The sequence below is a fragment of the Anser cygnoides genome, chromosome 10 (genome assembly GCF_040182565.1).
Source record: "Anser cygnoides isolate HZ-2024a breed goose chromosome 10, Taihu_goose_T2T_genome, whole genome shotgun sequence".
NCBI classification, from domain to species: domain Eukaryota; kingdom Metazoa; phylum Chordata; class Aves; order Anseriformes; family Anatidae; genus Anser; species Anser cygnoides.
In genome coordinates, this window is record NC_089882.1 from 14,558,022 (window position 1) to 14,572,043 (window position 14,022).

The 14,022-nt window shown below is 64.8% G+C and overlaps 3 protein-coding genes across 3 annotated transcripts; 1 reads left to right on the forward strand and 2 right to left on the reverse strand.

Moving 5' to 3' along the window:
• The first annotated feature begins 641 nt into the window (after positions 1-641).
• H1-10 (H1.10 linker histone) lies at positions 642-1,716 on the forward strand. The gene has a single exon (XM_048072127.2). The coding sequence runs from the start codon at positions 762-764 to the stop codon at positions 1,431-1,433; it is 672 nt and encodes a 223-aa protein (XP_047928084.1). The 5' UTR covers positions 642-761; the 3' UTR covers positions 1,434-1,716.
• A 3,892-nt stretch (positions 1,717-5,608) lies between these two features.
• Positions 5,609-7,525, reverse strand: LOC106037920 (histone H2A type 2-B). Its single transcript, XM_048072143.2, has 2 exons — positions 7,421-7,525; positions 5,609-7,309 (listed from the first exon to the last, which is right to left on the reverse strand). Exon 2 carries the CDS (start codon positions 7,247-7,249, stop codon positions 6,869-6,871), a length of 381 nt encoding a protein of 126 aa, XP_047928100.1. The 5' UTR covers positions 7,250-7,309; positions 7,421-7,525; the 3' UTR covers positions 5,609-6,868.
• Positions 7,526-8,764: 1,239 nt separating this feature from the next.
• HMCES (5-hydroxymethylcytosine binding, ES cell specific) lies at positions 8,765-13,903 on the reverse strand. The gene is made up of 6 exons (XM_048072121.2): positions 13,634-13,903; positions 11,981-12,124; positions 11,696-11,815; positions 10,832-11,001; positions 10,194-10,386; positions 8,765-9,776 (listed from the first exon to the last, which is right to left on the reverse strand). Exons 1-6 carry the CDS (start codon positions 13,814-13,816, stop codon positions 9,570-9,572), a joined length of 1,017 nt encoding a protein of 338 aa, XP_047928078.2. The 5' UTR covers positions 13,817-13,903; the 3' UTR covers positions 8,765-9,569.
• Between the last annotated feature and the right edge of the window lie 119 nt (positions 13,904-14,022).

Genomic DNA, 14,022 nt, shown 5'->3' on the forward strand with positions numbered 1-14,022 from the left:
CGGGGCGATGCCCGATGGGGGGGGGGGGGGGTAACACACGATACATGAGACCCGCAGGACACCCCCCCTCCGGGGGGCCCCGTCCGGGCTGCAGCGGGGCTGGGGGGCGGTGGGGGGCGCGGCCCCCATCGCCGGGGCGGGGACCCCCGCTCTCGGCTCGGCGTCTCCGCGCTGCTGCCGGCGGCCGCGGGAGGGCGTCGCCTGTGTTAGTTCCCTCCGGAGAACCCGGGGCCAGCGCCGCCGCCGCCCCCCCCCGCCGCCCTCCGTCGCCCCCCTCCCGCGGCGGCCCCTTTTCGGCTGCGGGCGGCGGCGGCGGCGCGGGGCGGGGGGGCCGCGGTCGGGCTCCAGCGGCCGCCGCGCCGGGCGCCCCCCTCCTCGTTCCCTCCGCCGCGCCGGGCGCGCTCCCGAAATCGCGGCGGGGGGCGGCGGGCGGCGGGCGGCGGGGGGCGCGGGGGCGGCGGCGGGCCGGGGGGCGGCGGGGCGCGGGGCGCGGCGCGGGCGGAGCGGCGCGGGGGGGCCCGGCGGCGGCGCGGGAGCCCCGCGAAAGGGCCCCAAGAAGCACAAGTCGGGGCTGGCGGCGGACCGCGCTGTTGTTGTTCTCAACGTGGTCCGCGCCGCGCCCATATAAAGGCGGGAGGCGGCGCCAGCCCCGCCAGAGCGCGGCGGCGGCGGCGCGGAGCGGAGCGGAGACGGAGAGCAGCGCCCCTCCGCCCGGCCTCCGCCACGCCGCGCTTGCAGCTGCCCGTCCCCCCCGCGGCACCATGTCGGTGGAGCTGGAAGAAGCCGATCTGCCCCTGACCGAGGCGGAGGAGGTGCCGATCGCGGCCGAGAAGAAGGCGGCCTCCAAGAAGGCGAAGACCGCCGGTGCCGGCGGCGGCTCCTCGCTGTCGCCTTCGAAGAAGAAAAAGAACAACAAGAAGAAGAACCAGCCGGGCAAATACAGCCAGCTGGTGGTGGAGACGATCCGCAAGCTGGGCGAGCGCAATGGCTCCTCGCTGGCCAAGATCTACAACGAGGCCAAGAAGGTGGCCTGGTTCGACCAGCAGAACGGCAGGACCTACCTGAAGTACTCCATCAAGGCGCTGGTGCAGAACGACACGCTGCTCCAGGTCAAGGGCACCGGCGCCAACGGCTCCTTCAAGCTCAACAGGAAGAAGCTGGAGGGCGGCGGGGACGGGGGCGCGGGCAGCAGCGCCCACAAGTCCCACAAGAAGGCGGCGGCCTCCGCGACCCGGCGGGCGGAGAAGAAGCCCGCGGCCAAGAGCAAGAAGCCCGAGAAGAGATCCCACAAGAAAGGAACCAGCAGCAGCGCGGCGGCGAAGAAGGACAAAGGCAAAGCCAAGAAGGCCGCCAAGAAGGGAGCCGCGTCCCCGGGGGGCAAGAAGGTGAAGAAGTCCGCGAAGCCCAAGGCGCTGAAGAGCAGGAAGGCATGAGAGCGGGGCGCGGGGAGCCCCGGGCGGGGGGGGGGCGGAGGGGCCCCCCCTCCCCGCCAGGACTGGGAGCCCCACGGCACGGACTGCTCTGAGGACAGACCCCCGGGGACCCGCTTTGTGTCGCCGACTCGGCTCCGCAGCCGCCGCCGTGCGCGGTGAGCGGGGCTGCGGCTGCCCCAGCCCCCCCCTTACCCCCCCTATCCCCGACCCTCCGGCGCCTTTCCACCCCCCCGCCCCCCAACCTCGCGGCTTCCCCCCCCCCCCCCCATCGCGCCCCTTTGTTTTCGGCCGTGCCCCTCCCCGCTCGACGACGGTGTCTGGTGCCCCCCCTTCCCCCCCCCCCCCCCCCCCGTCCCCCTTCCCGCCCGGTTCCCATAGCAGCCGCTCTGCGGCGCCCCCGCGCCACGTGGGCCGGCTCCCGCCGCCCGCGCCCCCCTCCCCGCCCCGCCCGCCGGGCGCACCGTGCCTGCTCGCGGCCATTTCGAAAAGCCACGGCGCCCCCTATTGGCTCCCGGCCCCCGGCGCCATGGCAACGGCCCGTCGGGCGCCAATTGGCTGCCGCGGCGTCTGGCGCTCTTAAAGGGCCGGGGCTCCCCTGCGGCCTCCCGCCCCTGGCGGCGGGCGGGGGAGCCCGGGGGGCCCGGCGCAGGGCCCCGCGGCTGCCGTTCAGGTCGCCTCTCCGATGGCCTTTACGTTCTTTTTTTCTTTTTTTTTTTTTTTTTTTTTAAAGCATTTTAGGGGTGGGTTTGGTTACGTATTTTCGGGGGTTGGGAGGTTGTTGTTTTTTTTAATTTTTTTTTTTCTCTTTTCATTTGTCGTCGTTTCAAATAAATTGTTAAAAAAAAAAAAAAAATAAATGGAGCTGTCGTGGGGAAGGGGAAGGGCGGGGGGGACAAGGGGGCTCCGCAGCCGGAATCGTGCACAGGAGCAGAGCTGGGGGGGGGGGGGGGGGGGGCTGCAGCGAGGGGAGGGCAGGGGGGCAGCGGGGGTCTCCTGGCACGGAGGCAGGAGGAGAGCAGTCCCTGGGCTGCTGCAGCTGGCAGTGACACGGAGGAGCCCTCGGCTGCCCCGCAGCCAGCCTCAGGGTAGCAGGGCCACCTCCCTGGGCACCGCTCTGAGCCCCCTCGCTCTGAGCCCCCCCCCAGGAGCTTGGGCTGCCTGCTGCGTGCACACCCGCAGGCACGCGCGGCTCCAGCAGCACAGCGCATCGCACGCCCCGCGGAGCCACCCCTCGCATCAGCCGCGCCTATTTATAGCTCGCCCCAGTGAGGTTGCATAAAGCGCCGCCAGGGAGCTGGGCCATTTTGTTCCACCTCCGGCGCGCAGGGCAAGGGGCGAGCCTGCAGCTCGGGCTCTGCGGGGGGGGGGGGGGGGGGGGGGGGGCCGCAGCTCCACCAAACCCCAGCACCCACGAGGGGGGGGGGGGTTGCAGGACGGGTGAGGGCCCCAGCGCATCCCGCTGCAGGGGCAGCGAGGGGAGGTGGAGTCGTGCCATACCTTGTAGGGCTGCTGCGGACAAGTCCAAGGGGCCCTGCAAGGAGGGGATGGGGGGAGGGGGGCAGCAGCTCACTGTGCCCCCCAGGGGGCCACCAGGCCCAGGGGGGTGGGTGGGGGCACCCCACCCTGAGGCATTCCGTGCCCACCTCCCTGCCGCTGGAAAAGGAGCAGCCTCCCCCCCCCCCCCCCCCAGGGCGCAGCTGCCTGGGGAGCTGCTTTGTTGCTGTGCTCAGTGCACAGGCAGGAGGGAAGCAAGTTTCACTCCCCGAAGACCCGTCCATCAGCTACACCCAGCAAGAGCTGCCAGCAGCAGGCCTGGAAAAGAGCAGCAGTGCCCTGACTCCGGGATGCTGCAGCCTCCCCCGGGCCTGTATTTAGGGCACAGCCGCTGGGGCAGGCCAGGCACCGTCCTTCCACCCATGCAAGTCCCACCAAGCTCCAGCATCTGCCCCCAGGCCTGGTACTGTGGGGGAGCCGCCGCGCCCCGGCAGCAACCTGCAGCTCTCTGCAGGCAGGAGATGACACTGCAGGTTTTAGGGGCTCGGGGGCTGCCAGCTCTGGGACCTGGCTGGGCTCAGGCAGAAGCAGAGCCACGCTTCGGGCTGGCTCAGAGCTGGGGGCTGTGTGTGCTGGTGGGGGGGGGGGGGATCTCCCCCCCCCCCCCCACTTCCCTCTTGCCACAAGGGAGCAGTGGCGGTGCTGCTGCACGCAGACGAGCGGCGGCTCCACTTCCACTGTCCCGCACCCACCCCGCCTGCAGCACGCCCACCAGGCGGCGGTGGAAGGGCCCCGCAGACCCCAGCCCTCCCCGCCCAGGAGGCGAGGGCTGACACCCACCTCGCAGGCTCGCATGATCTCTGCACAGACGAGTCCTTCATGTTTTCCGAGCTCTGCTCTGGCGCTCTGAGGCATTCAGCAGAACCAGGACCCGCAGCACCGCTCCAGGAAGCCACCAGGCCCACCTCCACCAGGCCCGTCTCCCCAGCTGCAGGCGTGAAGGGCTGTCCCGGCCATCTAAGGCCGGTGGCACAGCGCCCGCGTGCTCCCGCTGCTCGGGTCTGTACATGGCGCTCGCATCTTCAGGCACTTGAGCAACGCCTGGCCAGGCAGACAGGGCTTCCTCCGGTCGGCCGCGCAGCAGTCAGGCTTGCCCTGCCACTCGCTCGTGCGGCTGGCAGAGGAAGTTCACGACCCAGCCAGAGCTCGCTGCTGAGGGCACCACGCACAGCCCAGCTCCCAGGTACAGCTGCGGGCACCATCCCACCAGCCTGGCCAAAAACCAGATGGCCGCAGGACTGCAGTGCCGCACACGGCTCCTGCCCATCCCAGCCCCGCTCCCTGCCCTTCCCCAGGGCACCCCCAGCCGCACGTCACTGACCCGTGCCTTTCGTTATTTGGGTTTTCACTCTGCTGGTAGGGCAGGAGGCGTATCTCCCTACAACAGCCAGTCCAGCACCTCCAGTCCTGAAATACGACTTTGATGGCACAGCTCAGGTCTTGTCAGCACCCGACCCTGACAGTGCCGGGCATCGGCTGAGCCGCCTGGAGCCCTTCCTGCCCGGACCCAGGCAGGGAGGGCACTGAGCAGCTCTGGCAAGCCAGGACACATCCAACAGAGAGGTGTGGGAGCAAGACTCAGCCCCATTAGCCCCAGGCCTCCAACCTCCCCATCTGGGTCAGCTTTTCCCATCTGACCACCGCAAGCCCATGCCAGCCCCACCGCCCTCTGCCTGCTGGGTCACCCCCAGGGTCCTCAAGGGCCTCTGGTGGTGAGAACACCTCCAGTACCCAGGGAAGGTCCTGGGTGCACTCCTCACTCCCAGAACCTCAGGCTTCCAGGTATTGGCAACAGAGTAACCAGGCAATACACCACTGCCAGGGCAGGCGGAAGAGCTGAAGAAGGGCTTGACCTGCTCCCGGGCTAGGAAAAGACTTTGTAGGAGCAGAGTGCAAGCAGCACTGGTTCTAGGCCTGATCTGCTCCTTTCTGCTTAGAGACAAGCAAGCCCAGCCACCCAGCTGCCACCAGAGCCTGCTCCTGCAGACCAGCACCAGACCGAGCGGCGTTGGTGAGGTGACAGACACAGCACGTCCAACAGCATTCAACAGGGATCCAGTTTAATCAGATATCGGGTTTGCACCATTCTTTTCAGTATCACAAGTCCCGCGTTTTCTAAGAAATACAAAGCACTCTCGAGATGTACAGAACACCAGCCCTGGAGAAAACAAGAGGGAGAGAACAAGACCCTTGGATGCAGCCACGGAGACCACCACGCCAGGCAGCGCCCCGCGTGGGAAGAAGCCCCTCGTCCCCACCCCACCGCTGGCAGCGGTCCCTTTACAGAAGGAAGGGGGACCCCAGCAGGTCTGTGCTCCAGCAGGGGGGCTGCAGCCGGGTGTCCCCCCCACCCTGAGGCCAGGGGACCACAGCACAACCGAGGGACACGTCTGCACCCCCATGAGCACAACACGAACGAACACACCGCTTCCATGTCCTACAACAGAGCATAAAACCCCTTCGTAAAACCGGCTGACAAGCATCCAGGTTCTTCTACTCTAGGTAATAATAAAGTCAGAGCCAGGCTAAGTTACTTCATCCACACGATTAACAGCGGAGTCAATAGGTTGAACACATGCTACTTACAGCACAGAAATATAAGTTGACCATTTTACTTTAAAAAAAAAAAAAAAAACAGGTTATGAACAGCCCGATTGCCCAGACACTGCTGCATGCACATGACAATCGGCCTCCACAGAGGCAGGCTGCTCCGGGCAGCGAGGAAAGCTGTCTCTGCATCAGCTATTCCTGGTGTCACGGGACAGCCAGCCTGACCCCATGCTCATACATTATCCACACAGCCATTAAATAAATACCGTACTAGCTAGGAGCGGGCTTTAATACAAATTCTAGCATTTTTTTAAAAAATAAATATTAATCCATGGAGGGTTACAGTTAACAGATAGCATCGTCACTTTATTTCTCAGAACCCCAAAATCATGTTGAACAAACAGAAAGGAGACACAGCATGTCATTTCCAGAAGTGCAACCAGGGTGCAAGGTAGCTCTCAGTGACACGAAGGGCTTCTGCAGCCGGGAGCCACTCCGCGCCGGGAGAAGAACGGAGCCACGGCAGAAGATGGCAGCTCCCGCTCCCCGCGGCAGGCGCCTGACCTTGCGACGCTCCGAGGGGATTTGTCACTGCACCCCCCCGCCGGCAGGACCCACGGCACCGCAGAGCCCTCGGTGCCCACCAAGCTGGGGGAGCTGCAGGAAGGTGCCTTGGCAGGGAGGGACCCCGAAATATGAGAACTTAAGATAAATAGGACCAGAGCTTCTTCACAGTAGGCAACGCACGAGCTTTACCATGAACAGAACTAAGACTAACAGTCACTTCTTGCTGATGGAGAAACTTCTCCTTTCACATTTTCCAGCCCCCTGCCCTCTCCACCGCAGTGCAGCCGGGATGGTGTCGATGGGGGTGCGCAGCGGGGGCAAGTCCCATCCTTGCACTGGGGTGAGCAGGGCCAGCCGGGGGGGGCCCCGCAGAGCCCCAGGGCTGCCAGAGGCAGCTGTGGGGACCCACGTCCATCCCCACGGCAGCCAAAACAGTCCTCAGCAGCTAGCAGCAGCTCCGCACAGCGACCCGACCACATGGCTCCAGACACCACCAACGGCCACGCTCTTGTCATCTCCAAAAACGCTTCTTCCAGAGGGAAGAGGGGTAGGGCGGGGGCACAAGCAGACCTCACCCATGCTCCCCCAGCACCCCACCGCAGCCCAGGACGGGGGGGCTAGCAGAGGGCTGGCGGGCTGCAGCCAGGGCCAGCCGCCCAGCCGGGCTGGAGGGGCAGGAAGGGGACCCCCATCCCCACGGGGAGGGCAGGGCAGGCAGCAGCGAGGCGGGGGGGGACCAGGAGCAGGGGAGGGGCGCACAGCGCTCACTTCTTGGAGCTCTGCGTCTTCTTGGGCAGCAGCACGGCCTGGATGTTGGGCAGGACGCCGCCCTGCGCGATGGTCACGCCGCCCAGCAGCTTGTTGAGCTCCTCGTCGTTGCGGATGGCGAGCTGCAGGTGCCGCGGGATGATGCGCGTCTTCTTGTTGTCGCGGGCCGCGTTGCCCGCCAGCTCCAGGATCTCGGCCGAGAGGTACTCCAGCACGGCCGCCAGGTACACCGGCGCCCCGGCGCCCACCCGCTCCGCGTAGTTCCCCTTGCGCAGCAGCCGGTGCACGCGGCCCACGGGGAACTGCAGCCCGGCCCGCGACGAGCGCGACTTGGCCTTGGCCCGCGCCTTGCCGCCGGACTTGCCGCGGCCCGACATGGCCGGCAGGCAGCGGCCGCTCAGCCGCCCAGCAGCGCCGCGCACTGACGGTCCGGGCGCCTGCGGAGAGACAAACGCCGTTAAAACGCGCCGGGCCGGGCCGTACCGAGCTGTGCCGGGCCGTACGGAGCGGTCCCGGGCCGCGCAGCGCCGTCCCCCCGCCGCCCTTACCGCTGCCGCCCGCCGCCGCCGCCGCTCCGCCCCGCCCGCCGCCCGCCGCCGCACTGCCCGCGCCGCCGCCGCCGCGCCGCGGATATCGCTGCCCGCCCCGCCGCCGCCGCTCCCCATTGGCTGGCACCGCGGGCGGCGCGGCTCCCATTGGCCAACGCGCCGATCCCTGATTTGCATAGGGCTCCGCGCGCCCCGGCTCCGCGGCGGGGCCGCTCGGGGCAGCGCCCGGCGGGGTGCGGCCGCTCGGTGCCCGCGGGGAGCCCCCGGGTCGGCGGGGCCGGGTCGGAGCCCCCCCAGCGCTCCCGGCCGGTTTGTGCCCGGGGAGAGGCTGGGGCTTCTGGCGGGGTGGCGGGGTGCGGAGCCGCTGCGTGCCCCGGTGGGGCCGCTCCTCGCCCGCCGCCCCTTTTGCCTGACCCCTCTGGGTCCCCCTGGGGCAGCCCCGCCCGCAGGCCCCGTAACGCCACCCCACTGAGCCCTCAGCAAAGGTTTTAGGTGGTGACGGCGCTGCCCGTGCTCACGGCCTGCACGGAGCTGCCTGCACCCTCGGCTCCCCAGGGAGCACGGTGCCCCCGGGTGTGGGGACGGAGGCAGGGAGCTGCCGTCCTCCTGCTGGCGGCTCCCAGGGGCAAGAGCAGGGGAAGGTGAGCGTCCTCCTGTGCTCAGAGCATCCTCCCTGCCCGCACGGCACCTGGGAACCTGGCCTAAATTTGCAGTGAGACGGTGACCTTTGGAAATGCCTGCCCTTTGGAAATGCCTGCTCTGGGGCTGCCTGAGCTGTCTGCTCGCCCTTGGGGAGCTGTGGGACGGGGAGAGAAACCTCCAAGGGCAGGCGCAGAGGTGACAGCCCCAGCGGTGCAGACTGATTGATTCTGCCAGGAGCTGCCAATGCAGCGACTCTCTTGCCTTGAGTCACCGTGGGAGCGACGAGGAGCCAGCCAGCAACCGGCTTTCTGGCTGGAAATCCTAATCCCAGCCCAGCTTCCCATAAGCCAGGAGACCTTCTGGGCTCAGCTGCCTCCGAGGCACGCGAGGGATTTGGGTACGGATTTGGCCCTGAGAGCCCTGTAGGCTCCCTGGCTGCCTGTCCCGGACAGACCCCTGCTAGGACCACCCCTGCTGCTCCCCAGGGACAAATCATCGAGAGCAGCCCCGAAACGGGTCCCCGGGGAATATTTTTCACTGGCAAAGAGCAGCTCCTCAGCAGCAGCATCCTGCCCGTGCCCTGGCAGCTCAGCTGCTGCTGGCTGCTGTCCCCTCGGCAGCTGGCAGGGAAACACAGCCGTGCCTGGCAAACGGAGGCAGTGGCGCTGCGGTGGGGAACGGGGGCGCAGACACGCACACATCCACCAGTCAATCCCATTTTACTGATTCCAGCACAAATTAAGAACCGCTTTCCAGCAAGGGCCCCAACACATAAGGCTTTTGGCCTGCAACATCTGCCTCTGTTTACAAAATCCCTGACCTCAAAACCAGCGGCCCCGTGCTGCTCTGCGGTGGCACTGTGGTTATCTGGGCTTTAACGAGTGACCTTTATGGGCAAGGCAGAGCGCATCCATCCACACATCAAGAAAATCCTCTCTAAGTCTTCCAATCCCATTAACAAAATGATTGTACAAGCAACGTGACCGAGACGTTTGCCCACCCCGCTCCCTGCAGGGAAACCCAGGCAAAGTCCAGTTCCTCCAGGGAGAATTTTTAACCCGTTCCCTGAGGCCCATGGATGCCGGCTGCAGCTCTGGGCAGAGCAGGATGCCTCTGGGAGAGCCTCCCGGCCTTGGGTTTCCTCTTAGCGCTTATCGCACGTCTCTCTGCACTGCCGGCGCTTTTTGAGGGTGGGAGCATTAGAAAGGAAGTTTGTACAGAGGCAATATGGAATTAAATGGAAAAGAGGAATGAGTTTAACACAAAAAAACAAACAAACAAAAAAACAACAAAAAACACACAACAACAAACAAAAGGAAATGAGAGGAGGCAAACAGTAGCCCTTTCAGAACACACAAAGAACAGAGACAACAACCCAGGACATCAGATCAACTCCTGAGAGGCTTGGAGAATCTCAGCAGCACTCTGCGAAGCCTTCCAACAAACATTCTTCGTTCTGCTCCGGGAAATCAGGAGAGAGAGGGATGGCCAGCCATCCCAGCTGCCGCTAAGCCTTGCGTTTCTTTGCAGCCGGCTCTCCCTCCTTCCCCAGCCACTGCTGCAGGATACCTGCGCTGCTTTTCTTGGGCGAAGGGCTGGGGATGAACTGGCTCGTCCACCTGGGCAATTCATTTTCTTTCTTCTTGGGGGAGGCCTCCTGGGAGTTTTTTAACCAGCCCAGCATCACTTTGCTGCTCGCGGTGGCTTTGACCTCCTGGAGAGACAAAAGACAGCAGGAGAATAGTGAGATGCCCAGCGAGGGCCGGGAAGGATGTGCGCAGAGCAGCCGACTCAGAGCTGGTCCAGAGCGGGATGCGGGTGCTGGAGCGAGGGCAGCCAGCACGTCTGCAGGAGGCTCCCGGGGCTGCTGTGAACAAGCTTGTCCCAAGCCCCGTTTCACACGGAATTCACCTCATTTGGCAGAGAGACCCTGGCACAGGGCGACACGGTTTATTTCTGGAAGTGGAGGGAAGGGAATCCGTTCGGGGCTGCTGCTCTCCAGCATCCCACACGTGCCCATGTGGTGGCTGCAGCCCCTTGGGGAGCCTGGCAGCACCGTCCCTGCGCAGGGACACCCCCGGACACCATCTCCCCCCGGGCAGGTCCTGGCCGAGCCCACCCCAGCGCTCACCTTCTTGGCTCCCAGCTCGATGGGTGCAAGGCACTCGGGCGTGTCGTTGCGCACGCTGTTGACAAAGGTGGAGACGGGGTGGAAAACGATGTTCTCCGTGGGCTGGATGAGTTTAACCGCCTCCTGGGTGGGCACTTCAGCGAAGTCCAGCCATTTCCTGATGGCCTCTTCTCCGTCCAGGATGGCCGGCATCCTAGGCACAAGGAGGGGACCGGGCGGTCACGGCACTGGCGAGGCCAGCCGAGCACCAGCGCTGGTGCGGCAGAGCAGGGCATCAAAAGCAAGATTCGTGAGCAAGCACAGAGCTGGCAGCGTGGCACGGCGCTGCCTTTCAGAAGCCACATGGGGAAAAATCATCTGTGGGATGCTCGAGGCAGAGCATGCATGCATTGCCCAGGTGGAGAGGCAAAGGGGGAGATCGGCGGGTCCTGGCCAGCCCGAGAGCAACTCGACTCCAACTGTTCCTCGCCAGGGTGCTGAGATGGGGATTTATGGAAAGGGCGTGAGGCAGTGACCTGAAACGAGCTGGTAATGTTGTAACGTTTGGCTCTGAGATCAGGAGGAGGCAGGGCTCCCTGCCCACGTTAGCAGAGGGGTGTTTAAAGGCAGCCCCTGACCCTGCTGTGCGTCTCACTTGCCTGTGGTGGATGAAGCTCAGGTCCTTCGAGGCGTCCACGGTGATGATGGTGTAGGTGTACAGCGCTTCTCCTCCCGCCGGCGGCTCCCAGCAGTCGAAAATCCCAGCCATGGTGAGCAGCCTCGAGCCCTTCCATTCCTCGTCTCCATCTTCCCCACCTTCCCCCTCGGCCTGGAGGAGAGACACGGCCCCCTCATTTCCACCCCACGCCAGCTCCTGGGCAGCCGAAGCACCGCAGCCCTGCGAGTCGTTGCCCTGCCATCTCATTCCTGATCCAAACTAACCGGGGGCTCCCCGGGCAGGACAGTTATCGGAGCTTCACCTTCCCAAATTCAAGCCTTCCTCCCCCTCTCTGCATCCCGGCCACCAGCCCGGCCGAAGGAAAAGAGGCAGTGAAACTCGCGGCCGAGTCCCCTGGGAAACACATCACCCGCCCATGCAAATAGGGGAGCAGCCAGCGTGACGGGGGGACGCCGCGGGACCGGGTACGGCCACGGGACTGCAGAATCAGCGACCCCGCAGAGCGGGACCCCACGAAGCCTTCTGCAGCTCCGAGCCCTGCCTGGAAATGCCCTGGGCAGCCCGTGGCAGGGCTGAGCTTCCCCTCGGGACAGAGACCTCAGCGTCAGGGTGGTTGTCCCCAAGCGGTCAGGGCTCACATCTCTGCAGGGCTGCCGCGATTCGGGGGAACCAGCAGCGAAATGCCCTCCAAAGGGAATTCCCATCTGCACTTCCCAGCTTCGTCCCCTCCAACACCCCGTGTGCCTCGCCAGGTAAATAAGGGCTTCTCATTCATATCCCCAGGCCGCTCAGAGGGAGCAGGGGGGCAGAGCTCAGCGCTCAAGCACCAAGAGAGGCTCAGTACCAGGTCATCCTTGGTCTGGGGGAAGTAAATGAAGTAGGGCTGCTTGCCCCCGCTGCACTGCTGCCACTCGTAGAAGCCATCCGCCAGCACCACGCAGCGCTTGCCCTTGAGGAGAGGGCCCTGGGGGAGAGAAATCACAAGAGACATAAACCACAGCCCCGGGCAGCATGAGAGGGGGGACGGGCACTGCTGCGACCACCGTCCCCCTGTGCAGCGCAGGGTGCACGTCGGAGGATCGTCCCCGTGGGATCGGTAACGGCACGGGGGGAGCAGCGGCTCACCCACCTTGTAGGAGAACTTGCTCAGCATGGTGTCGCTGCGGCAGTTGGAGGTTTTAAACTGCATTTTGGAGGGGTCGTCCTCTTTGAACCAGGAGGGAACCAGGCCCCACCGCATGTCCATGAGGACCCGCTCAGAGGAGTCTGCATCCTTACAAACAAATAGAGACGCCTTGTGTCAGCGTGCCCACAAATGACAACATTTTTGGTGATGTTCACTCTAAGAATTCGTATGTACCACGTATCTATCCAGAGTAACGAATGCAGGTTTTCTGCAGCAGCGAGAGCCCAGCGATAGGAGCACTCCGTCCCTTCTGTGTTTAACAAACATCAGGCCGGCGCTGAGGTTCTCTAAACTTCCCTATTTAAAGAGCGCGTCCCAAAGGGCCTGAATCTCACCTTCATTTTAATAACGTGATTTCTGCTGACCCGGTTCACTTTCACTCTTTGCATATTGTCTCAGTTTGGACAATGGAAACGGCTCGGTGGCTTTCACTTCTCCCCCAGCTCACTCTCACTTTCTGCCCGCGGCCACCAGCCCCCGCAGGAGGGCAGCAGGGGCGAGCGAAGCCCCGGGGCACGACTGTGCCCTAAGAGCTACGGGGTGGTGCGGGACGTTTATAGGAGTATTATAGGACCCGCATTACGTTATTACATTTATATTTTATTATTATATTTTTTATTATTATATTTATAGGACCCCTATATATATATATAGGATATATATAATATATATATTTTTATATATATATCATATATATATGTAAATATATTTATAGGGCCCCCCCTTCTGCTCTGGGAGCTCAACAGCTGCTGCAGAGGAGATGCAGGACCCCTGAGGCAGGAAAGCAGGGTGCAAAGAGTGCTTTATGGTGTAAAAGCAATACTTGCGATTTCTCCAAGGAAGCCCTGGATGAACCCAGCACATTCCCGGTTTGGGGCTGCTGCAGCCGCCCCGGTGGCCGGGCAGGAGGAGCGGCAGGAGGGGTGTTTCAGCCCAGCGCCCCCGGCCTTGCCCCGCTGAACGCCGGAGAGCAGCAGGTCGGTGGGCACCCGCCTGTGCAAAACCCAGCGAGATGCACCAGCAGTTTCACCGCGCAGGCCGTTGGGACGGGCTGTTGAGGCTTCAATTAGCCGGCTAACGGTCAGCACAGGTGTGGGGGCATTGTACAGCCCTGACTCCGAGAGGTTTTTTTTCCTCTGCTCTCCCCTACGAAGCGAGGCGGCCACTCGGCAGCGCTATGAAATGAAAGCAAGTCTCGGCACAGCACAACCAAAGCCACGGGGCGACTTCAGAGAAGCCGGGACAAAATCCCTACAGAGGCGAGTTACCCGCACACAAACTTGCTCTAAAAAACATCACGCCGGCAGCGACCCCCCACCCTCCCTAGGAGCAGGCAAACATTGCCGAGAAATCTGCAATTAGCCACTTCAACGTCCGGGCGGAACAAGAAGCAAACCACGCGGCTACCACCCAGCCCAGCACCCCGGGGAGCGGCACCCAGACCCCCCCCGGCACCCCCCGGCCGCAGGGACCGGGCGCTGCACGCAGCACCCCCCGCACCCCCCGCAGGGGCAGGATGCGGCCGGGCGCCCCCAGCCCCATCCCCCCCCCCCCCCCCCGCAGACAGGCGAAGCCTGGCTCCCGGCCGGGGGCTACCTGCTGGAGGTGCTTGCGGGACAGCAGCACGGGGCCGCTGGACTGCGGGCCCTTGTTGTAGGAGGGCCGGTACCGCTCCTCCCGCACCCACTCGGGCTGCCGCCGCCTGCCCCGCCGGTCCCGGTAGGCGCAGGCCCGGCGGAGGAGGTCGGCGCCCAGCGAGCAGGCGGTGCGGCCGCACATCCCGCCGAGACGGCACGGCACGGCCCGGCCAGGACCGGGAAAGTCCGGGCCTGCCCCCTGCTCCGCCCCGAGGACGGCCGGGGCCGGCCCCGCCGCCGGGGAGGAGGCGAAGGGAGGCCCCGCCCGGAGCCGGCCCCCCCCGGGCCTTACCGGCGGCTCGGAACCACAGCAAGGGGGCAGGGGAAGGGGCAGCACCGGTGCCGCCT